General features: G+C 36.9%; 1 protein-coding gene across 3 annotated transcripts in view; it reads left to right on the top strand.

The window, feature by feature from the left end:
• The window catches only part of LOC128985655 (growth arrest-specific protein 2-like), a 143,862-nt gene that overhangs the window by 56,324 nt on the left and 61,841 nt on the right, over positions 1 to 25,697 (top strand). For all 3 annotated transcript variants that reach the window (XM_054405406.1, XM_054405407.1, XM_054405405.1), the window contains exon 2: positions 4,873 to 5,059. In XM_054405406.1, the coding sequence (XP_054261381.1) occupies positions 4,873 to 5,059 (187 nt within the window). The remainder of the gene's footprint in view (positions 1 to 4,872; positions 5,060 to 25,697) is intronic.

Here is a 25,697-nt window from a genome sequence, read left to right on the forward strand (position 1 = left end):
GAGCATTGATGAAATTTGAAACTGAGTTTAAGCCCAGTGGGTTTGTTAAATAGTAATTTTGGTACGTGTGTCAAAAAGTTTTTAATCTGTTTAAAGCAGATAAGACCAAAAATGTAGAATTTAGTTCTACATTAACAATATTATTGAAATTAAATGAGATGTAGTTGTGCCGTGGTCTATATATCAGAGAAAAGAGGATTTTTATTTTAACTGTTAATTTTCTACAAAAATAAATAAAATCTAACAAAAAACCACTAAGTGGTAACACTTTCCCCGCCAAGTCAGCAATCCAAAAAAGTTAATAAATCATTACTTTTTCCGCCAAGAAAAACAATGTAATGTATGTAAGTTTGGCAACTTGGCGGCAGACTTTTGCTCGATCCCTTTAAAAAATACCATAAAACTAGTTTCATTGAGCAAGTATCCCTCCCATTGGTACATTGCTAGGTGAGAGCTTATTTTACAAAATTTGACCTTATTTGTGCCACATTTCATAAATTATACTTAGTTGGACTAATTAATTAGAGAAGTTGATTTGTGAAATTATCCACGAACGTAACTTAAATGAAAAAAACCAAGCAAAAGTCTGCCGCCAAGTTGCCAAACTTACATACATTACATTGTTTTTCTTGGCGGAAAAAGTAATGATTTATTAACTTTTTTGGATTGCTGACTTGGCGGGGAAAGTGTTACCACTTAGTGGTTTTTTGTTAGATATCCTATTGTAAATGGCATTGCCGTAGAAAAAATAAAATGAAATGAAATGTAAAATGAAAAAAATAATATCTAGTATTTCCTTATAACTTTTTTTTGTTTTTTTTTTTTACCAAAGTTCGCACTTCTGTCAGCTAGTTTCCCAGTAACTGTAGACTCTGCGACGGCCGTACCCGGTCTTCGCCCTCCCATGGTCGACCGGAGACACCCGACACCGCGCCCAGCAGGATCAATACCTCTGACGTAACAGTTGCGAGGGTCAAGAAAAACTTGTCTCCGTTAGAGAAATGTCGATGATCCTTCAAGGGAGTGTGCGTTGTTGGGGTTTATTGTGTTGAAATCAGAATATATTCGGAATGTAACTTAGTGATATTCGTCTGTACAATATTATTATACAAGAACTTTAACTGTTAGCGGTTCAGTCACTTAATTTAGCCTTGACATCATTGTCTAAATCTCACAAGAGGTTCGGCCTTAAACTAAGTCAAACATGAGTTTAACTGTGGATGCGTTGTAATCATAAGTTTTACTGTGTACCACATTGAATTATTGACAAATGTACGCATTTCGGGTAACTTATGTTGACTGTTAACAAAAAGTTATTTTCTTGTCAAATCCCAAAAAGATTCTTTAAATTTAAAGACACTAAGTAAACAAAAAATACTGCCCTTCAATGTTTCAAATGAAGTATGAAATTTTTTGAAAAAAATTGTTTTTGTAAGTCTTGTTCTGCATCATGCTTGAAAATCCATATTTATAAGACACATTTTCTTCAGAAAGCAGAAAATTTATTTGTAGTCAATGATATGTATGCATTACACCAAAACCATATTAGCAAATGAAATTATTTAACCTTTAAAAGCTGTCAAAACTGCATAGTAATTTTTTTATCCTTTATATTTTTATATGAATATTTGTGTGCATATCTTCAAAAGTTAACCGCCGGCCGTAAAAAATCTTCTCCTATTCATGATTCTATAATAACTTTTTAAAACGAAGATTCATCAATTTAATCTTACTGGATTTTATTATCAATAAATAGAAACCACTTTAATTTCCTTTAAATATGAGTACTCATAAGGTTACCATGCGGTACTAAAGAGCCACTGCGGCAAAGCCCGGAAGGATTTTTGAGATAAGAATATGCCTATACGTTAATCGGGAATGTGAGCGATCGTCTTGCCAAATTTCAGCCCAAACCGTCCTTAATGCGTGATTGAACTTCAAACAAACAAACACACAAACTTTCACATTAATAATATTAGTAAGATAAATAGATACCATTTATTATTATTTAAAATAGCAACTCTTAAGAAATTTAATCCTACAGTTAAGCACTGGAACATAGTAGATTGTACTTGCGTGTTTATACGATTTTAAAAATGTTGTCTTTATCCTGACACGCGCAAGTTAACCATTAATTAATTTTGGTAATCACACGAAAGAGAGAAAGTCATGATACTGATTAAAGAAGTTAATTTATGGTCTGCATGGTAAATCAGTCAATTAATTAAATGCTACATTAAATAAATCAAATTAAGTAGTTCACAATGTGGTTTTTCAAATGTTTAACCAAGATCCATGCACTAAGGATACGTTTGAAAAACAATTGACTTGTAATAGAATATTTTACATGATATTTAAGTTGGCAATAAGATATTAAATAAATATTTCGTATACCTTGGGGGATAATACCAACCAATAATTTGGTGTTGCAATATTAGGTACTTTCCTTTAAAGGGAACATTCATTATCACCGATGATTTTTTCTCTCGATATATCGATATTTACAAATTGAAACATATCAGCTGACAACTACGATAAATATTGTTCAGTAACATCAAACAATAATGAAATGAAACTGTTCTGAAAAAATAACCTAACATAACTAACCAAACTTGCTGTGTAACATTCCATGTTCAACTTGCCTTTTCTGTTATCAAAAGGAATTTTTAAATAGTACATCAAGTTTGGTTGGTTAGGTTAGCTAAGAACAGTTTCATTTCTTAATCCAAATAATAGACTATTTTAGCCTAAACAAGATCAGTTGTCAATATGTAATGGATCGGTAAACAAAAATATCGATACATCGAAAAATTCATTGATAATAATGAATGTTCCCTTTAACAGGAAAGTACCCAATATTAAAACCTCATTCAAACTACAAACACATTACAGATCAACCCACTACAGCATGATTTAATGCAGTGAATTAGACTTCCGTGGGGGAGAAGCTCAATTCAACTTCGCTATTCAAACTTTGGTCGAGTTAGTCAATTATTCAACTACTTCGATCTGCGCGATCCCTTGTTTTATAAGCCATTTGCACTCCATGAGAATGGAACAGGTGATCGTAAAAGCTTAAGTATGTTTTGACCATAGATAAAATATACTCCCTTAGTTTTTACTTAACTATTTAAAAATTATTTAGATAAGGAAGTTTAAATTTTGAGTTCTTAATACATTGTCAACTCCAAATTGGCTTTTTTTATGCTCTGTGTTGTATTTACTACTTCTTTTAAATACCTTCCTTCTTATCAGGTTAAATAGGTAGCCTTAAATTTGCCTTTTCCGCAATGACAAATATAAAACATAAAGCGCCATTGGATTTTAAATTAATTAAATTAAATTTGTCTGAAATGTTTTTTCCCTTAAAGTTTTCTTTAGGCAAATTTTTTTTAGTTATGACTATAGTTCTTGGTCTTATTTTTTCATTCAACATAATACTTTTTTTTTCTTTATGTATTTTAAATGCTCTTGTGTTTGTTACATTTAATAATTTATCGTTTTGTGCAGATTACTTATTATTAAGGGCTACAAATAAGTTTTAATGCATTAATTTATACTTAAAAAGTTTGTTAACTAGTGTTTTGACAAATTTAAGCGGATGCAGCAATAATTATTTTAAGCTCTCTTAATTCATCCGTTGTTAAAAGTCATTCCCGTCTTAAGCACGCAAATAGAGCATGGCTGATTACGTTAACAGTTCGCTTAGCCGCATACAATGAGTTTGATCAGGTTTGTCTACGTCAACTGTCTGAACGTATAACCGTCAACTTTATTGTAACCAGATATTGTGACAGTCCATCGACCTGAAAATTTACACTTAATTATCTCAGTACCTATGAAAACCGGATATAAAAATTAGATAAATATTGAGTTTATCATTGCCTTTTATAAATCTAAGTGGCTAAATGTTGTACATTTTTTAATAATTTTTATGATTTTATTTTATTAGCAGTCCATAGCACAAACATGTTACTGTTCGATTTCAAAATTTTACTAGACAACATCGCCAATTTATATAACTCTAAGACAAATATTATCTGGTCTAAAATCAAACCAGTAACTATGAGATATGAGAACGAGCACTAATCCCATCATTACTAATTAATACACTAAACAAGAACATTTGAAACGGTTGTAGTATTTTGTAAACTTATATCAAAACACTAGTATCATCTTCCTAAATAACTTGAAATCCCTTTATTGTTGGTTCTTATGAATTTTAAGTTTTTCACAGGAATAGATTGGTAGCTAAGTGAATGAAGTGCACGCTTAATTTTTTTTTATAAATTTGGTTTTTTGATGGTTTGAAATTGAACCCCTGTGTCCCTAAACTTAATGGGTTATAATGAATGATTTTGGCTAAAGTATCTCCACAGCTTTGTCGGTATCAAATCTGTCACCTCATTCTTTCAACGCTCATTCTTCACTCATCGTGATCGATGAATATTCCTAGTGTTGGCGTTCTATAAATATAAGATAACTCTGAGGCTTCATATGGTTGTCCTTGTGCATTCTAATTGTTTATTTACGAATGAAAGGTAATGAGATCAGTAGAAAACAAAATTTGCACGACAATACATGTATTATTAGAGCCTGCAAAATTACCACGTACCTTTTTTACAATAAATGTGTAATAACATCTTTTTGAAGAAAAAGGCTTAGTTAATATCGTAGAAATCTGATGCAGCAATTCATTTGAATTAAAGCAAAGAAAACCGGGATATCCGGATTAAGCTGGGTTTGTCGTTACAAAGTGTTTCACGATAGTTGTAATTAAAAGAATGTTGCGTATGAAAAAATACACTGTATTATTTTCAAGGACCCAAATCTTTAGGTTGACAGCCCCTGATGTTCACCCTGTTGTTCCAGATGGCCACTACCCCTGGGTGTATGCCAAGGTGGCGAAGCGGACCGTCGCTGGGAGACTGGGGACATCATGCACCAGAGACTGAGGAAGAGTACGTGGAGTACTACCAGGACAGAATCACACACAGTCAGTCTAGGCAACTCTTGCCTCTCATGGAGGATCTGGCAGACTGGCTAAACAAAACGTTAGGTGAGTATCTGTAACAACTCACTGCAGACCTTGACTTTAGGTAGAGAATGATATACTTTTCATCTATAAAACACAGTTTTTTTACTTGTTGGTTCCTGTGCCTCTAAGAAGATTCTTGGGGTCCTCATCCTTTTCCCTTTTTGGTACTTCAAGTTCCCTTTTTGTTTTCAACACGTACGGTATTCTATTAAAAACCTCTGATGGTTCAGGTTTGTATTTTTTTATTCTAGAATTTTCACTTCATACTTTCGAAATTACTGATAGTGCTAAAAGTATACAGTAATTTTGAATCGAAGACATGTTTTGCCCTGAGGAGCGTTTTATTGTTTTGGAGGTACCATTATTGTACAAAGTCTCTGATGAGAAAACGTGTGGCGTTCTGTAACCGATGACTCAATGGCGTGTTAGTTGTCACATAACGGCCAATGTCCCATTGTCACCTGAAGATTGATTTTTAATTATGTAATTTTCAACTATAGATTCTTGAGGGCAACTCTCGTGGGTATGAAACTATTTCGAATAATTAATTTGTTCGCGATTGTTCAATATAATCGAAATATAAAGAATACCCCTATGGACATTTTTGAAGAATACTCCACAATAATGATGAGCCCAAAAAATATTTCTTAAGAATTTATGAATTAGAGAACGTTTTTATTTAAGTCACTTAAGAATCACCGACGATGTTCTGAGTAAATAATGAATTGGTTAAATAAAAACATCAGGAGTATTGTAGTCATAATCTTTCAACATCCACCAGGAATTATTTTATCGGAGTTAGCAACTGACGTAACAGTAGTGGTTGAATTTACAATTACTAAACTTAACACACCAATTTCTACCGAGAACTTAGTTAATCGTTCAAAGTCCTATATCATGCCAGAATCCACGTCACGTTTGGGAGTCCTCGTATGCAGGTCGATTGGGGTATCGAGAAGCCTGGTACGACTATTGGAAGTATTGCCTGACTCGCCAGACCACAGACACGGCTAGCATGCACGAGACCGATCTATACTCATCTTTCTGTTCCTGTTCCTTCCTTGATATTTTACTACGTCGCCATTTTTTATGTGCTCGTCAATGTGATGAACATAACAGTTGATAAACGTTTTAATTTAGAACGCTTGTACATCAACCTATCCTTGCAACTAATACAAGGGATGGCATAGAAAACATTTCTTTTTATTGGTTAGTGTATAATTTACTTTTATACAAACTGTTCCTATCATCTGTTTTTCTTGTTTCGTACTTTCCTACGCTGGTTAAAATAAAATTGTGTTAGGTTGTAAATTATAAGGTTTACGTTACACAACGTAAAAACTCAAGTTTATGGACCTTTATCAATTTGCCCTAATTAACCATAACCAAGTTTCTTAAGTTTCCTTTGCATTTCATAGTTCTTAGCGATTGGTTGGACATTGATATGAACAATGAATTATTGAGTTGCCAGTGCAATAAGATTTACCATTCCGACGTAAATCCTTCGATTTCATGCCTGTTCTGCTTTCCATTTAAATGCAAATATTTCCATACCTACAGCGGTTATTTGCGACAGGAAATAATATTATGACGTACTGATATGAATTCATATTTTCGTTGAAAGTTATTAGTTCGCATTTTACGACCGTAGTACCACACGCACGGACATCGCAGTCTGCGGTCGTAACTGACGGTCGTTAACCAAACGTAGGCGGTCGTAGCCGCAACGGTGACCACAGGACCTGCGGTAGGCCATCGTAGCCGCAACGGTGACCACAGTATCTGCGGTAGGCCATCGTAGCCGCAACGGTGACCACAGTATCTGCGGTAGGCCATCAACTACCAACTTCTATGCCTTTAGGACTCAACATATACCCATACGTCAACATCCATCCATCGCAAAAACCACCGTCTACGTAGGTCGTTGACAGTCAACCACCGTGATCTACGTAGGTCGTTGACAGTCAACCCCCGTGATCTACGTAGGTCGTTGACAGTCAACCCCCGTGATCTACGTAGGTCGTTGACAGTCAACCACCGCGATCTACGTAGGTCGTTGACAGTCAACCCCCGTGATCTACGTAGGTCGTCGACAGTTAACCACCGCGATCTACGTAGGTCGTTGACAGTCAACCCCCGTGATCTACGTAGGTCGTTGACAGTCAACCACCGCGATCTACGTAGGTCGTTGACAGTCAACCACCGCGATCTACGTAGGTCGTTGACAGTCAACCACCGCGATCTACGTAGGTCGTTGACAGTCAACCACCGCGGTCTACGTAGGTCGTTGACAGTCAACCACCGCGGTCTACGTAGGTCGTTGACAGTCAACCACTGTGATCGATTTTTTTTTAATCAGGGCTCAGCACATGCTTGAAAGAAACAATAAAATAAACAAGTCATTACTATTCTTTTGGACATGATGATATTTAGAGATTTATTGTTAAACGTCGTGCAACAGTCAAGTATTTAATACTGGACGTCGTGACACATCTAAAGAATCTTATTTTGGACATCGTGGCGCTGACTTATATCATTGGACGTCGTGCAATGCATCCTATAATTTTACACTGAGATTCTCTTCTATGTATCGTGTGCCCCGACTACCTACCCTCACAATATGAATGGAGTTAGAGTTTAGCGTGCAGATTGATATCAGTCCGGCAGTTTAGATTGGCAATGATAACACTCTGACCGTTGTGAATTATTTATTATTCGCTTAAAATACCCAGCGTGTCTATGCAAAATCAATTTTAATTTACCTTTAAATTTTCAAACAAATGTATTTTATCAAATAAAATATTTAAATAATGAAATTGAATCTACCTAGATATTTTTTTTAAACACACGAGGGAGCTTTAAGACAATGTAATAAATTTATCAAATGGTTACGGGCAGTAAGATAGAATCGTCAGAATTGGCTTATTTCTGAGATGTTCAATAATAGAATTATTCATTACTCAAATACAATTAAGTTACCCAGATACAGGCTTGTGTCTAAGACATCAAAATACATTTTATTACGATTTTAAACTTATCAAGTCAAAGTTTGAATATCTCTCATAACAGTACCAGGAATATAGGATTGTTTCTTTTTAATGCCTTAGTCATCCATACACCATCTGGTAGCCGAGCATAGTGACTGCTCATTGCTGCTCCTTACGTTATTGTTAGAGCACCGTGAGAGTATATTACGAGGTTCTGCGTCATCTTGAGATCTACAGGGCTGCGTCATGTAACGGGGAACAGTACAATGAAAATAGTACCACCACAATCAAAACAGACTTGGAGCTGAATTAACACTTAGAAATTCTTTACTGAAATTTTAAGATACAAGAGATGGAATCAGGTTAAAATAAAATACTATTTATTTGATTAATTCATAGACGAGAATCAAAATACTTTTAATAATGATTGATACAATTTTTGTTTAAATGTATGACCACCTAACTTAAATGCAAGCTTAAATTAAAGAAACAAACATCTTACATAACAATCAAAAATAACATACAATAGCCAGTTCTGGCTTAGTTTAAACTTGCTGATAAGTTTTTGTACATATTTTCTTACTTCTATTATATTTTCTAAAAAAAATTAAAACAACATCAAATAATGACATTTGATTTAAACGCATTGACCATAAGCGACTTTGGGTGTTGATAGTTTCAGATATTGACTCTGTTGATTGAACAACACGACGTTACTTGGCCTGTCGCCAAGTCTTCCACCCTTGTCTGGAGTATAAACAGAAGATAACCTTTTGTTTTCCTCCCCTCTATGTAAGCAAGTCAACAACATTGGTACCAAGGTATAATTTTAAGCGGAATTTTTTAGCTTGCAGATTATATTTTCCTTTCAGGTTTTACTAACCATGCCACTTTTAAAATTGGTAATGAGTAGTGTTTACATGTAAAAATACAAACCTTAAGTTGTAAAATAAAGTTTGACTAATCTCTTGCTTAAATTATCGTTTTATGTTATTAACAACGTCATGTATAACATTATTAGGCAGTAATAAGGTATGCTATTATATATATGAATAATATTCATGACAACTCACGTTAGAAGGTCCAATTCCTCCTGTCCTTCTGAGTTATCCTACGACAGAAACAAAAACAATAACATACATTGTAGCTATCTCTCTTCATGGTTGGCTATGCGTTCCAAAGAGAGCTAGTTTGTTCCTCTTTTCTTCCTGTTTTCCTTCTAAATTATCCTATGACAGAAACAAAAACAATAACAGACATTGTGTCTCTCCCTCTTCTTGGTTGACTATGAGTTCCAAAGAGTGCTAAGTTTGTTCCTCTTTTCCTCATGTTGTTCTTCTGAGTTATCATACGACAGAAACAATAACAATAACAGACATTGTGGCTCGTCCTCTACTCGGTTGGCTATGAGTTCCAAACAGTGCTAAGTTTGTTCCTCTTTTCCTCCTGTTGTCCTTCTGAGTTATCCTACGACAGAAACAACAACAATAACAGACATTTGTTCCTCTTTTCCTCCTGTTGTCCTTCTGAGTTATCATACGACGGATACAACAAGAATAACAAACATTCGTTCCTCATTTTCTCCTGTTGCCCTTCTGAGTTATCCTACAACAGAAACAACAACAATAACAGACATTGTGGCTTTCCCTCTATTTGGTTGGCTATGAGTTCCAAACAGTGCTAAGTTTGTTCTTTTCCTCCTATTGTCCTTCTGAGTTATCCTACGACAGAAACAACAACAATAACATACATTTGTTCCTCTTTTCCTCCTGTTGTCCTTCTGAGTTATCATACGACAGAAACAACAACAATAACAAACATTCGTTCCTCATTTTCTCCTGTTGTCCTTCTGAGTTATCCTACAACAGAAAAAACAACAATAACAGACATTGTGGCTCTCCCTCTATTTGGTTGGCTATGAGTTCCAAAAATTGCTAAGTTTGTTCCTCTTTTCCTCCTGTTGTCCTTCTGAGTTATCCTACGACAGACACGACAACAATAACAGACATTGTGGCCCTTCCCCTACTTGGTTGGCTATGAGTTCCAAACAGTGCTAAGTTTGTTAATCTTTTCCTCCTGTTGTCCTTCTGAGTTATCCTATGACAGAAACAACAACAATAACAGACATTGTGGCTCTCCCTCTACTTGGTTGGCTATGATTTCCAAACAGTGCTAAGTTTGTTCCTCTTTTCCTCCTGTTGTCTTTTTGAGTTATCCTACGACAGAAACAACAATAATAACAGACATTGTGGCTCTCCCTCTACTTGGTTGGCTATGAGGTACAAAGGACACTAAGTTTGTTCTTCTTTTCCTCCTGTTGTCCTTCTGAGTTATCATATGACAGAAACAACAACAATAACAGACATTGTGGCTCTCCCTCTCTTCTGGCTATGAGTTCCAAACAGTGCTATGTTTGTTCCTCTTTTCCTCCTGTTGTCCTTCTAAATTATCCTATGAAAGAATCTATATTAAAAACAGACATCGTCTTAATAATTAAATGGAACACATAATGGCAATCTTAAACAATGACTTACCTTGCCAAACACGTAAATTATAATGTTAATAAGACTTAATTCAACTGTAAATTATCTCTATTATTTTATGTAGTTATGAAAGTCATTTTACCACTTTCATTCAGGACTTTTTATTTATTGTATACTGGCATAGAAAATCCCAATTGAATCTTTAAGAAGACGTAAATAACAGAATATTGCTAACATAACAACAGATATACTGAATATGTTTATGTAGCTATCTTTATTAATCACCTTCCAATCCTAAGTTTTAAAACCATCCACCAGGCAAACTGCAATGACAAACTACCTCATAAATCCAAACGAGTACCACAGCAACATTAGCATTTAGCGCTAAACTCAACGCTAGTTTGAAGACTTGCCGCTAATAGAGCTCTTGCCACATTGATCGTTCGTTCCTAATTGAATGATCGCCTTATAATGGTTGTACTGGTTTGATCACGGATTCGAACAGCTGATCACTTCTCAGCTGATTATGACGTAATTTAGGCAACCTTCCTTTCTCGACTAGTGTCGGTGGTCCTTTCATGATAGATTGTAAATGGTTCCGCTTTGAGATTGATAACCCTTGTCAACTTGGGGTTTTTAATGTAATTTGTTACGTCGTAAAAGGGCGTGGTCGTTTTGGGGCTTGTAGCTTTGCTGCTCAAAAATCAGTGATAGCATTGGGTTTGGATGGTAAAGTCTTATTCTTATCATTTTGTAAATAAAATATTCAGTCTTTTGTTCGTTGTACGTATAACTTAGTTTGAATACGCTGATGAAGATTTAAGGATTTCAGCTCATTTTCAGCGTAATCAGTTTTCGCTATAGTCTTTGATAATACCAATGGAGGTGCTATAGTCTTCTAAATATATTAATAATATATTTGTTGAATATAGTTTTGCGAATTAAGAAAATATTATTTATTTTAAAACATCAGAAATGTAAACATTTATGACGACTTTGTACAACCTCAAATTGTGTGGTCTAATTTTCTAACGATTAGAAGGTTATTTCCACAGTACGGTGACGGAGCGAAAGTGTCTTTTTGGTATTCATTCGTATTTCCAAGCTTTGCTTGTAAAAAACTGTTGCGTACTACAAAGAGCCACATTCGCTCCGAGAAATGAAATATACTATACAATTATTATCAAATATCAATTATTTAAAATGGGGACGCCACCATGTGCGTATTTTAACACAGATATGAGTGAAAGATGTTGCATGATCTTATAGGCTAGTTAGTGACTAAGGCTGACATATTCCTTAGACACAGCTGTTAATTAATAGGCCATACAGCTAATGGCAACTAAGGGGTCTACAGTTTATAGTGGAATCCGAACCATATTTTGGACTTGGTATATACGAATTGGTCTAATTACAGGATAGTACTGCGGATAGTCGTAGTACTCACTAGTGGATGTTAATCCACACCAGTGAGTATCACACCCACAGTGAATGCCTATAAATATCCACAATTAGTGACCTCCTAGTAGCTGGATTACAGGACGACGCCACCGTCCCAGTCAAGATAAGATTTTGATTGTAAAAGAATAAGATGGAATAGAATAGACAAACAAAATATTATGTTAATTAAATTGTCAGAATAAAACAGATTACCTTTTTGAACTAAGGCTTTAATTAACTTGAAAACTCTACATCACACAATAAACTAGTTTGTTATTGTTTACCAAAGTCTATTCTATATGGACTTCAGATTATACTGAGACTTTGGGTGTGTTGATTGTTTGATTGTATTTTTTACGCGCTTCCACAAATTTCTTTAAGTTTCAGTCATATTCACTTTGGTCTTTTCCACTGCCAGTTATGTCGAACAGGTACATGTTAACTCCTTTGACCTTCTTTGGTTTGGACTTCATGCATCATCCTTTACAATGCTGCAACACCATTTGTTACTCCCATCGGAATCATTTTGTACTGCCATAGTTTTCCAGCAGCTTCAAAAGCTGTATACGGCCGATGGAATCTTTACGTATTGGTATTTGATAATAGGCACTTTTTAAATCAATGTTACTGTAGATATTGGACTATGTTTTAAGTTTCCTATACTTGGTCAACATGTCAACCATGTTATTCAATTTTTTCTGACACACAGCTGCTGGAATCTAACCACAGAGTTAAAAGAAACAAAGCTAATAAGTTTAGTCCCTACAACTATTGTTGATTACAACTGTTTTCCATAGTAGATTCAAAGAACCACATAGGCTTAGATTAAATAATACCCTGGATATCAGTTGCATGTATCAGCTAAAGAATAATTTCCGGTTTACGTAGAGGGTGGTTAGTGTTTACATTTCTTCTATAGCTCCAAATAAAACGGTCTGTTTATAAACGACTTCTTTTTATAAACTACTTCTTTTCCTTTATTATTATAACTTAAAAATAGGCACAAATCGTATAATCTATATCCTAAATAACAAAAACATTTAGTCGATCACCTAAACCTCGTAACACACTTAAACAGAACAGAAAGAAATCTACTTGCGGTTTGTTCTGCTTTTGTACTTTGTTCCGTTTTGGAGCAGGGTAACGAAACCAAATATTCATAAAGCAGTTCACCCAGGTCTTCCTCAACCTGACAACCCATCGTTCCTCAAGATCGATTTCTTCAACCTAAAGAGCCTCACGTTCTTGTACAGAGAAAGTGGTGACAATGGCTAGATAGCAGCGCGTCTGACCGACCATCGTCAGCCCTATATAGACACTGACGAGGGACGAGGTTTTTGTCCGTTTAGTAGATCCAATTTAGTTTTTTCCAAACCTACTATCAATCTCTTACCGCTAAGAAACAAGCTATATGTCTTTCAGAGAGAAAATCGGTCTAGTTAGGAGTCGTTGAAAAATTGTGTCATTTTTTCATTGCCAGAGCATGTTTTGATTCCACGCCGGACTGCAAACACTATTTATAATGATCACTTTTCACTCCCCTTCTACCTTTAGAATTTAAAATTTAATTCAGATAGTTTTACTTTTTTAAATCAAATGAAATTTTCTTTCACACTTGGCTTCTTGTTTAATTTGTGCCGTTTACAAAAGTCAGGATTTAGTCATATTGGATGGATGAACTGTTGATTTTTTCGAATAAAAAATCCGTATGGTGAGATTCCCAAACCTTCTTAAGTGAGAGAAATATACATTCCATGTATACATACCAGCTATAACCAGTTCTTTTCAACCAACAAGAACTTGTCTAATATATTTTTCTACCATAGAAGTTATATTTTCTCTGATAGTTTTTGTTGCTATGGGGCACGGTTAAAGCTCTATAGTTGATACCAAAGTTGTTCTTTCAGTTTTGTTTGGTCATTGAATTGGCGTTTGACATGATTAACAATGGTCGTAGCTCAGTCAAAGGCTCGCCTACGTCCTTCTAAAATTAGCTACAACCACACATGGAATGTGTATTTCCAGCAATAATCTGTATTATCTTAAACTTTGGCGTTCTATTCAAGGCCAGACGTAGATCCTAGTTGCCTAGCTATGACGTCACTCTTATATATAGACGCTCCGCTGTGGTGTCGAGGTCAGCAGTTGTAGTTATGAATGAGCGGTCACGTGACTACTACAGACTCATTGGTATTCTACTCGCAGCCTTGATCACGTGGTCAGTGACTTTCTATCTCCGTGTGGCGTATATTGGGACTCGTGCAACTCTTGGAACAAGTAAACCGGTCTGGAGCATGTCGAGGTTAAATTTGGTACGGTTGGACGTTTTGGAAATTAAGTTTTGTAGTATTTTAGGCGTAATGATTTGTTAACCAAGAAGTAGAATAATAAAATACAGTTTTGAATATTGACATGACTTTGAATATTGACATGACATTTTTGTTTCCTTGATAAATCCCTGTAATACAACGTATAAATTTGTAAACTCGCGTAAAGAAGAAATATATAGGAATTTTTTTGTGACATCTTTCTGAGAAGGATAAAAATAATTAAAGTAGGGCTCAGCTAATATAACGACGAACGTTAGGACTAACGTAGAGTTAGCCTAACTACGAAGATTAAAACTGGATTTCATTCCCATTCTAATTCATGGTTGGGCAAAAATACTCTATCAAAAATACCCACTCTAGTACGGATACCCACTCTTGACTTTTCATTGGGCTACACCAGTAAAACTAAACCCTGATATTCAGTACAAAAGCAAACATTTTGGTTGGTGTGGCAATTTTCCTCGAGAGCGCGGAGTGGGGTATTTTGGAGACAGCTTACAAGTTTTAAAAAGTCCTATTGAATGACACCTCATTTTAAAGGTCTGTACAAAAGAAGATAAAATCAGCTAAAATCAGAAGTCCAAATCTCAATCTAGTCCAGTGTTGCCAAAACATCTATGCTTGGGGACGGGTCACTATCACTACTATTCGAACATACTGGTAGCGGTTATTGGCAGTGCCGGGGGTAGGTGTGAGTGAGAAGCAAGATACAATTGTTTTCAATTGTTTATCAATGTGTGTTCATTGAAATTATATAGTTATTCATTGAAATAATATTATGTGTTGTTCAATTGTTTTCTCACAACAATACCCCCGCCAACTCCCTCGCCAAGACTGACCAGATCTGGTCGTGCGTACCAAAACTTTGGCCGGACTGTACGATATGCCGGACATTAGGAAATGCATACATAAAAATGCATTTTAAGAAGGGCTCTAGAAAATTTTGATTCATTACCATTTGCTACAAAGAGGCTCATAGTTATGCTGCTGATGGAATTGATTTGAAAGTTCAGAACTGTATTTGATTAACTACTCTCTATAAATAAAACTCCTTTCCATTGTTCACTATGAAATTAAATCACTATGACTATATAGACACTGGCAAAACTACCAGGTCTTGAAATAATATCTCGTATTAAAAATCCATTTGTAATCAGCAGAATTTGAATATTGGGCTACAGGACGCTACTCTTAACTTCAAGAACAGCCGCGCCCCTATTTTGAAGTTAATAAGCAAATGAGAACAGCTTGGACCCCTGTAAGCGGACACTTCCTTTTGAACGTCTGACGGTTGAAGCGAGAATGATCGCTTTAATTGCGCCTTCCGGTCCTTTGACCGCGCAGAACTCAACCCACGTGTACGACAATGGCGGTCATAAGTGTGGTACATAAACGTGAATATCGTACTTTCTTATCGTATATTAACGTGAATATCGTATTTGATTATCGTGGTGCAGTTTGATAGCTTGACTACACTAATATTGATGTATCGAGTATTTTGCTAAAATTTGTTATACAAATCTATATAATTAATACGCTACATGAAACTTTGTCGGTTGAACTCCTCTGCCATTTCTTAACCGATTTTAACAGTTGACGTCTCATTGGAAAGAGCGTGTCGCGTAGATTTGCAAACTGACCTTACATTTTTGAAAGCGTCTCTTGGGCTCGGCCCCAGTGGCTTTGAAAGTTCCCATGTTATCCTTATGGAGAACATAATTGTTTACATTTTGATCAGCTGTATAATTTAATTGCTGTTATTTATTTTTCAATTCAATGAAACGCATTGAGTAGGCTACATTTATTTACTATTTGAGTTTGTGTAAACATAACCCCCAAGACGGAGAGATCGATGATCGTGTTAGTATGGTTGTATCTTAAATTTGTGTATTTATCGTTGTTTTGTGTCGCTATGACGGATCGTGTTAGCATGATTGTAACTTATAATTATGCGTTTATCGTTGTTTTGTGTAGCTATAATTTGTTTATTTGTTGTTTATTCTTTTAAATGCCTCCTACGCGACGACAACGACACATAGACAGAAGGCGTAATCGTGATAACGACCTCAGCTACAGAACAGTGGCGCGTAATAGGTTTAACTCATCCACAATCAGCACCTGACCCTGGACAATCTCAACTATTAGGTTACAAATGCGCCCTAGGCCTACCCCAAAACGACTTTTCGTTCTCAATTGGCCCTCTATCAATGACCTGTTTTGCATGTATAGCGAGGCGTTTAGAGAAGGAGAAAACCGGCTGGGATGCTTTAGGTTTATCAATAACGAAGATAAACATAGTCTGAGTTACACACCGGTAATCTTTGAGTTGGCTCTTTTAAACTCATTGTAAATATGACCGTTATTTGTTTTGAAATAACTCCTGTAATACTTTGCAATTGCTCGAATTCGAGCAACATGTACACTAGTTACATTTATTTAGCAAAATGGACTTGATGCTTAGGTCGGTTAGATGTGTCCGCTATAATTTTACCTTATTTCTCTAGGTTTACCTTAATATTATCCTCTACCAGTCGATGGAACGACATCATAGCTAGCTCAGTCTGTGTGCAGCCATTGGTGCAGATGAGGCTCAGGTCGGTCAAAAGTGTACGCTATAATTTTACCTTTTTTCTCTAGGTTTACTTTAATAAAAACATCCTCTACCAGTCGAAGGAACGACATAATAACTAACTCAGTCTGTGTGCAGCCATTGGTGCAGATGAGGCTCAGGTCGGTCAAAAGTGTACGCTATAATTTTACCTTTTTTCTCTAGGTTTACTTTAATAAAAACATCCTCTACCAGTCAAAGGAACGACATCATTACTAACTCAGTCTGTGTGCAGCCATTGGTGCGGATGAGGCTCAGGTCGGTCAAAAGTGTACGCTATAATTTTACCTTATTTCTTTAGGTTTACTTTAATAAAAACATCCTCTATCAGTCGAAGGAACGACATCATTACTAACTCAGTCTGTGTGCAGCCCTTGGTGCAGGCGAGGCTCAGGCGAGGCTCAGGTCGGTCAATAGTGTACGTTATAATTTTACCTTATTTCTCTAGGTTTACCTTAATATTATCCTCTACCAGTCGATGGAATGACATCATTACTAACTCAGTCTGTGTGCAGCCCTTGGTGCAGGCGAGGCTCAGGTCGGTCAAAGGTGTACGCTATAATTTTACCTTTTTCAGTCTGTGTGCAGCCCTTGGACAGTTTCAACGTGACCATTTAAATGTGCCTCAAAAAGAAGTATGTGAGACTTGCACGTGTATCTACTTCTCACATCTGTGTAAGACCGTTGTCACGAACAGCCGGACGTTACGGCTCCGTGGAAAATCGATTTTGGTTTTGTTCTGTTTCGTTTCGTTTTTAATTTACATTAAATGTTTCACGCTGATTTTGTTTGGGGGTATAAAATGACGAGACTGTAAAATATATTCATTCTTTTAATATTTAGTTCTTCCATACAAAAATATATATTGAATCTCTTGTAACTGTGAATACATTGTTAAGATCGAGAAAATAAAACATCCTTCAAACATGAATATACTCTGTTCGGCGAGTGTTTGGAGTGAAGCGCCTCCAGCTGGGGGAGTGACGTTTGCGTCAGGCCTGTTTTACAGTAAGCCCCATGCGCAGCGTTGCTATTGGTATCAACCTCGAGTCCATTCAAACACTTTTAATACTAATTTGACAGGTGGAATGTTTGTAAAAAGCCCCCGAAGAAACGTCAACCTCTTCCACCATCTCGGGGGTCACTCTTTTTAAGGGCAAAGAGGCTCCCACAGGGCTAGGTCAAATAAACCTGTGGTACGGAGAAACCCATTTCTTCTATTCATTTGTCACTAAAAGGAAGTTCTTCAGCTAACAGATTCATCACTGTCGCTAATGTCATTTTCTAATTTATTACTAGATGTGAATTTTCTTCCTCCATACCTTCAATAATGTCATCCAGCTTTCATAATTTTTCTTCTTCCTTAATGACGTGTTCCACACATCTCTTCCAACGATCTTTGGTCACTCTTGTAATGCCTCTTTCCAAAAGATGTTTTAGTTCAGGGGCTTAAAGCTTTTACTATTAGAAGCAATGTAACCCTTGTTCTGGGCCCAAATTAATTCAATCAGGTTAAGTTCGCAGTGGTAAAACTGTTTTCTAATGAAGCTTTACTTCTTCATCAATGACTAGTAATTCTTGTTTAAGCAATGTCTTGTCAACGTTGATTCCTTTTTGTGAATAGTTTTCTGTGGATGATAATGTTGTGATTTTAAAAGTGTTCAAATCCCTCGGCTTTAACTTACATTAGAACATAAAGTGTATTTATCTATGGTCTTGGGTTATTAAAGCTCAATTCTATTGGTCCCATCTTCCTGACTTATTACATCACGTCTAGTCACACTGTTAGTGCAGCTTTGGTCTTCACGGTCCTAATAGTCTATAGCACTGACCGATGAAAGCTTTGTCCCTTTCTGTGATGTAATGATGTCTTTCATTCTGGTGAAAGGCTACCTATCATGGCCAGGGTCAATGTCCTAAAGTCAATGTTCTCTTTGTTATTATTTCATTTAGGTATAATAGACGAGCTATTTTTGACCGAAAAGTCTACAAAGCTTTGAAGCGAATGGTTTAGTAATGTACTATTTCAGTAAACTTTTAGACTAGAACAGCTTAAGTGATCTTGCAAAATCTGTGAATGACGATTAACTAAGTCCCATAGTTGACCGAGTTAAGAAAAACAAGTTCTAGAACAGATATAGTGGGGACATCACCTACTCAAACTTTGAGACAAGACACTTCAGCAAAGTCATTTGACAATACAAATCAAACCAAAGCATAAATGTTTTAATTTTCGCTTTATCATCTCGGCTCCGGCTGTTCCAATCCGTAGTCAGGACAGCTCTTTGCAAATCATCAGAATTCAACTGCGCACGAGTGCTGCTGCAAAAACTGCACGTTGCAAAATTAACCTTTACCACATCCTCAGCTTTGGTTTTCCCCTGCTTTCAGAAAAGTTACTATGAAAACAACGGTATTACTTTTATTTTAATTGTAACGGATATGGACTACTTAGAAGTTCAAATAAGTTTTGATACTTTCTTATATTTTCTTAGTTTTGATACTTTCTTATATTTTCTTAGTTTTGATACTTAGCAAATATATTGAAATATTCTAGTCAGTTTCTAGTTACTTTTTTAATGTAAATGAAATACACACAATGAAACTGTATGGCGCAACCATTGCCCTTGTTTATAAACTTCAAATTATTAAATAAAAAAATTATTTAAACTATACATCGTGGACTATTAACAACCTATTAACATCGTTTTTAATTTTCTAATGTCAGATAGACATCTTTAATTTTTAACTTAACCAGGTAGCCGAATCTTTGGCTAAATTATATTTGTATTTAAGCTCAATTTGCTAGGAATTAATATTCCGAAAACTTTTAACAATATAATTAAAATATTAACAGTACACAAGTATACAGTAACGCTCACCTGAGGATTTCTAAGAGGGAACTTAAGAGGGATAAGAGGGTTTACTTAGACAAAAACCACACTAAATATTCCACTCTTTAATTTATTTCCTGACGATTTCACCGCGGCCTTTATCACTTCGAAAAGTTCTAACAGATAATCATAAAATAACGTATTCTCAGATTTACGACAATCTTCACAACTTCCATCCGAAGACGAAGTAAGAGTTAAACTGTTACAGAATCGATAATAGATAGTTACATCAATCTTCCTTGACCTTTACACCTGAGTTAACAATTCCTTCCTTCCTGTGGTTATCCTACTCTGTACACATCCTTATTGCTGAATTATACCGCTCTAGGATTAAGTAAGGGTCTAGTCGCTATTTCCAGTTCATAAGTAAATATCAGTTATATGTCATCGTGAACGTTAAGCGATCTTGTTTGCTTGAGTTTTAAATTTAGGCATGCATTGATGGTTGGCATGGATTTTAAAATTGGGCTAAAACAGTTGGCCAAATTAGAACTAAAATAACGTAGTCACATCGAGTCATCCGAATGTGGCTTTTTCGTAATTTTCCATTTAGTATCGAAAATAGGTAAAAAATATCCTCAGTTGAAAGATCATGCGATTCAATAAAGTTCAATTGGGTAAAATATGGTTAGAGCCAACAACAGTTTGTCGTAATGGATTGAAAGTCTTGTTCAGTATATGTCTACTGAAGGTTTCTTTTACAAATAGAATTATCTGAGGTGGCTGATTAAAACTGCCGTATTAGTCTCAATAACATAATACAACCTCTAGATACGGCCCTAAAAAAATATTGAATTATCCGCCTGCTATATATGCTGTGTATCTACGTAATATAAAATTATAGTATTATAGTATTAAATTATATACTAAGTAAGAGTACAATTTAACGTGTTTAAAATGTTGAAGTCTATGGTGGCTGGCTAAAGAAAACATACGAGCCCTTGAATAACCTGATATATAAAATGACTAAATGGATTCTGTAAAAATGTCCAAGAAAATGTAACCTTATTTTTTCAATTAGTCTGAGTTTAATCTTATTTTAAATATAACTCACAGGATCAAACATGTCAGGCTGGCTGAGTTCTGTTTTGAAGTCGGCGCTACGCGCCAGGATCAGCCAAGAATAGGCTGACTGAGCTCAGATTTAAAGTCGGCATTGCGCGCCAGGATCAGTCCACAAAAGGCTGACTGAGTTCTGTTTTAAAGTCGGCGCTACGCGCCAGGATCAGCCAAGAATAGGCTGACTGAGCTCAGATTTAAAGTCGGCATTGCGCGCCAGGATCAGTCCACAATAGGCTGACTGAGTTCTGTTTTAAAGTCGGCGCTACGCGCCAGGATCAGCCAAGAATAGGCTGACTGAGCTCAGTTTTAAAGTCGGCATTGCGCGCCAGGATCAGTCCACAATAGGCTGACTGAGTTATGTTTTGAAGTCGGCACTACGCGCCAGGATCAGCCAAGAATAGGCTGACTGAGCTCAGTTTTAAAGTCGGCATTGCGCGCCAGGATCAGTCCACAATAGGCTGACTGAGTTCTGTTTTGAAGTTGGCGCTACGCGCCAGGATCAGCCAAGAATGGGCTGACTGAGCTCAGATTTAAAGTCGGCATTGCGCGCCAGGATCAGTCCACAATAGGCTGACTGAGTTCTGTTTTAAAGTCGGCGCTACGCGCCAGGATCAGCCAAGAATAGGCTGACTGAGCTCAGATTTAAAGTCGGCATTGCGCGCCAGGATCAGTCCACAATAGGCTGACTGAGTTCTGTTTTAAAGTCGGCGCTACGCGCCAGGATCAGCCAAGAATAGGCTGACTGAGCTCAGTTTTAAAGTCGGCATTGCGCGCCAGGATCAGTCCACAATAGGCTGACTGAGTTATGTTTTGAAGTCGGCGCTACGCGCCAGGATCAGCCAAGAATAGGCTGACTGAGCTCAGTTTTAAAGTCGGCATTGCGCGCCAGGATCAGTCCACAATAGGCTGACTGAGTTCTGTTTTGAAGTCGGCGCTACGCGCCAGGATCAGCCAAGAATGGGCTGACTGAGCTCAGTTTTAAAGTTGGCATTGCCCGCCAGGATCAGTCCACAATAGGCTGACTGAGTTCTGTTTTGAAGTCGGTGCTACGCGCCAGGATCAGCCAAGAATAGGCTGACTGAGCTCAGATTTAAAGTCGGCATTGCGCGCCAGGATCAGTCCACAATAGGCTGACTGAGTTCTGTTTTAAAGTCGGCGCTACGCGCCAGGATCAGCCAAGAATAGGCTGACTGAGCTCAGTTTTAAAGTCGGCATTGCGTGCCAGGATCAGTCCACAATAGGCTGACTGAGTTCTGTTTTGAAGTCGGCGCTACGCGCCAGGATCAGCCAAGAATAGGCTGACTGAGTTCTGTTTTAAAGTCGGCATTGCGCGCCAGGATCAGTCCACAATAGGCTGACTGAGTTATGTTTTGAAGTCGGCGCTACGCGCCAGGATCAGCCAAGAATAGGCTGACTGAGCTCAGTTTTAAAGTCGGCATTGCGCGCCAGGATCAGTCCACAATAGGCTGACTGAGTTCTGTTTTGAAGTCGGCGCTACGCGCCAGGATCAGCCAAGAATGGGCTGACTGAGCTCAGTTTTAAAGTTGGCATTGCCCGCCAGGATCAGTCCACAATAGGCTGACTGAGTTCTGTTTTGAAGTCGGTGCTACGCGCCAGGATCAGCCAAGAATAGGCTGACTGAGCTCAGATTTAAAGTCGGCATTGCGCGCCAGGATCAGTCCACAATAGGCTGACTGAGTTCTGTTTTAAAGTCGGCGCTACGCGCCAGGATCAGCCAAGAATAGGCTGACTGAGCTCAGTTTTAAAGTCGGCATTGCGTGCCAGGATCAGTCCACAATAGGCTGACTGAGTTCTGTTTTGAAGTCGGCGCTACGCGCCAGGATCAGCCAAGAATAGGCTGACTGAGTTCTGTTTTAAAGTCGGCATTGCGCGCCAGGATCAGTCCACAATAGGCTGACTGAGTTCTGTTTTGAAGTCGGCGCTACGCGCCAGGATCAGCCAAGAATAGGGTGACTGAGCTCAGTTTTGAAGTCGGCACTGTGCGCCAGGATCAGCCCAGAAACGGCCACATACAGATTGGCCAATGGTTTAAGGGTCTTTTCTAACATACAGATTGACCAAAGGTCCTAATGAGCAGGGGCAAAAAATGGGGGAGGAGCTTACAGCAGCGATGTCCCGTGGGGGAGGAGCTTGTCTATTCAATCAAAGTGTTTGTTAACTTTTTCTAATCTTACCAGTCACAGAGGTGGCCAAACTCAAGAGACGAATTTTACTTTTTAAAACACTAAGTTTTATGTAAACTGTTAATCAGAATTCATTGTCCTACTTCTGGATATTGCTTTATATTAATTAAATTGTTTTTTTGCCTTACAATATCCTTTTTAGTGTTGGTATCCTTTTTTATGTTGGTCGCCGCCGGCCCGACCAAACGCGTGCACGCACCGTGACGGTACCAAAATAAATGTAATGAGTTTTTTTACGTGTGTTCTGTGTTTTATGTTTTAAATTGATGACGAATCTGAGAAGAGGATGGACCGGAGGACGTGGCAGTCGCCACGAAACATGTAGTTATGTACCAACACTAAAACGGATATTGTAAAAGTAACAAAACAATTTAATTAAACTGTTAAGTAAACAAATAAGGTTTTTACATTCAACTGTAGCTTAAACAAAACAGTGCGGTTTTCTAATACAAATAATCTAAAATCCAATCGTATGTTCGTTTGTCCTTTATGGACTCCGAAACCGCTCGACAGATTGCAATGAAACTTTCAGGTATTATTAAGCATTATTCAAGGATGGTTTGTGTGAAGTTTGGTGCAGATCCGTCAAAAGGGCTCCGCCCCAGTGGCTCTGGAGTTTCCCAATGTTAACCTTATGAGTACTCATATTTAAATGGAATTAAATAATCTCAACAGCTGGTTCAACTAAACAATTTGATTCTGTGATGTTCAATGGCATTAAAAAGTAAATAGGTTAACCAACAGGGTGCAGCACTATTTTTTTTTTAATTTATGACAACAGCTAATTTGCAACCATAAGGTGAGTGAGCGTAGCGAACGAACTTCAATCTGGAGGCGAGTTAGTGTAGCGAACGAGCTAACCTGAAGGCAAGTGAGCGCAGCGAACGAGCTCCAACCTAAAGGTGAGTGAGCGTAGCGAACGAATTTCAACCAGGACGTGATTGAGCCATGCGAACGAGCTCATCTTGAAAATGAACGAGCATTTGACACAAAACCACATTAGGACAGGACGACGTCTGTCGGGCCAGCTAGTAGGCTATAAAATCTAACTAATTGCTAATAAACTCACTACTAATTTTCTTTTTAAGTACACAAAGTATATTTTTTGGGAGGTCGAGTTGGCTACGAAATTGTTAGTTTGTTTGACCTAGTTATAGCAATAAGGATAATGTTACCATTTATAAGTCCTGAAGTGTTCTTTCAAGATCCAAAGTATAAGCATTCTCGTTTTTATGTGTATACACATTGTTTGAAAATTACCTTGAATATCCAACCGTCTTAGTATTTCGCACACGATGTTCATTTTTAAGTTCACATAACCAATCTAGCAATATTCATTATAGGAGTAGTATTTTAACAAAAGTTAAAAAAAGGAAAAATATATTCCATTGGAAGTGAAATAACCCGAATATAATGTTTTACCACAGAATATAAAAATCTACTCACTTATTCAACATTTACGAAAACCAAAAATTAAAATTCTAAACTTCAAATAATTCTTAACATTTTGCCTTAAAATCCTGAAATAAATAATAATTTGTTATTCAGTCAGCTACATTTTCAGTTGCCGCTAAAAGAAAATAATAACTCCAAATTGGAGGTATTATTCCGTTTGTATGATATCCCGTGAAAGCATAACCTCGTCATATTAGCTTTTAAAATTGCATAGTTTGTGCTGAATTCTGTTGTCAATAATCTGAACTTTTTCAAGTTTACAATGAATTTTTGTTTACATCAAAACATATGTCCATGGTACAATTTTGTTTACATCCATGCGAAAATTGGGTTATCTGTAAGTCGGTGATGTTTAAGTTAAATAAAGAAAATGTTGTATTTTTTGTATAAAATGTAAAGAAGAAAATGGTTTACGTTAGATTTTGTGTTTTCATAGTATGTGTCATTAGTATTATTAATCTTTCTAAGTTGCCTTGAAGAGATCGCGCACGCAATGAAAATAATAGAGATATGATGAGACATCATGTTATCACCCTTAAAAACTACAATATATCGTAGTACTAATATTGTGAAATTTTGTGAATTTGTTCATTTGTTTGATATCCAATCACGCATTAACTACTGGTCGGATCGGATTGAAATTTGGTATGAAGATAGCAAGATAGCTCACATTCCCGATTAACATATCTAGACATATTCTTATCCCAAAAATCATTTCGGGCTCTGCCCCAATGGCTCCATAGTTTCCCATGTTAACCTTATGAGTATTCATATTTAAAATTAATTAAAAAATGTTGTCAGCTTTTTCAACTACACAAGTTGGTTCTACGATATTCAATAGCATTAAAGAGACCACCTCTGTATCTGGTAAGATTAGAAAACGTCAACAAACAGTTTACTTGAATAGACTAGCTCCTCCCCCACACACATCGCTGCTGTAAGCTCCTCCCCCATTTTTTGCCCCTGCTCATTAGGACCTTTGGTCAATCTGTATGTTAGAAAAGACCCTCGAACCGTTGGCCAATCTGTACGCGCGCCCAGAAACATTGGGCTTCTCATCGCTCATAAAGAGTTTGGTTGCAGTTTCTGCCAAATCCATGGCTTTACATAGAATGTGCAGTAGGGCCAACTCCGCAGTGAAGAAATGTCGTCAGAAAAATTTTAATATTCACGAGGATCTCGCATCTACAGCTTTG

This window comes from Macrosteles quadrilineatus, unplaced genomic scaffold, assembly GCF_028750875.1.
Source record: "Macrosteles quadrilineatus isolate MER2022 unplaced genomic scaffold, UCM_ALF_1.0 Scaffold_2__2_contigs__length_208266976, whole genome shotgun sequence".
Classification (NCBI taxonomy): Eukaryota; Metazoa; Arthropoda; class Insecta; order Hemiptera; family Cicadellidae; genus Macrosteles; species Macrosteles quadrilineatus.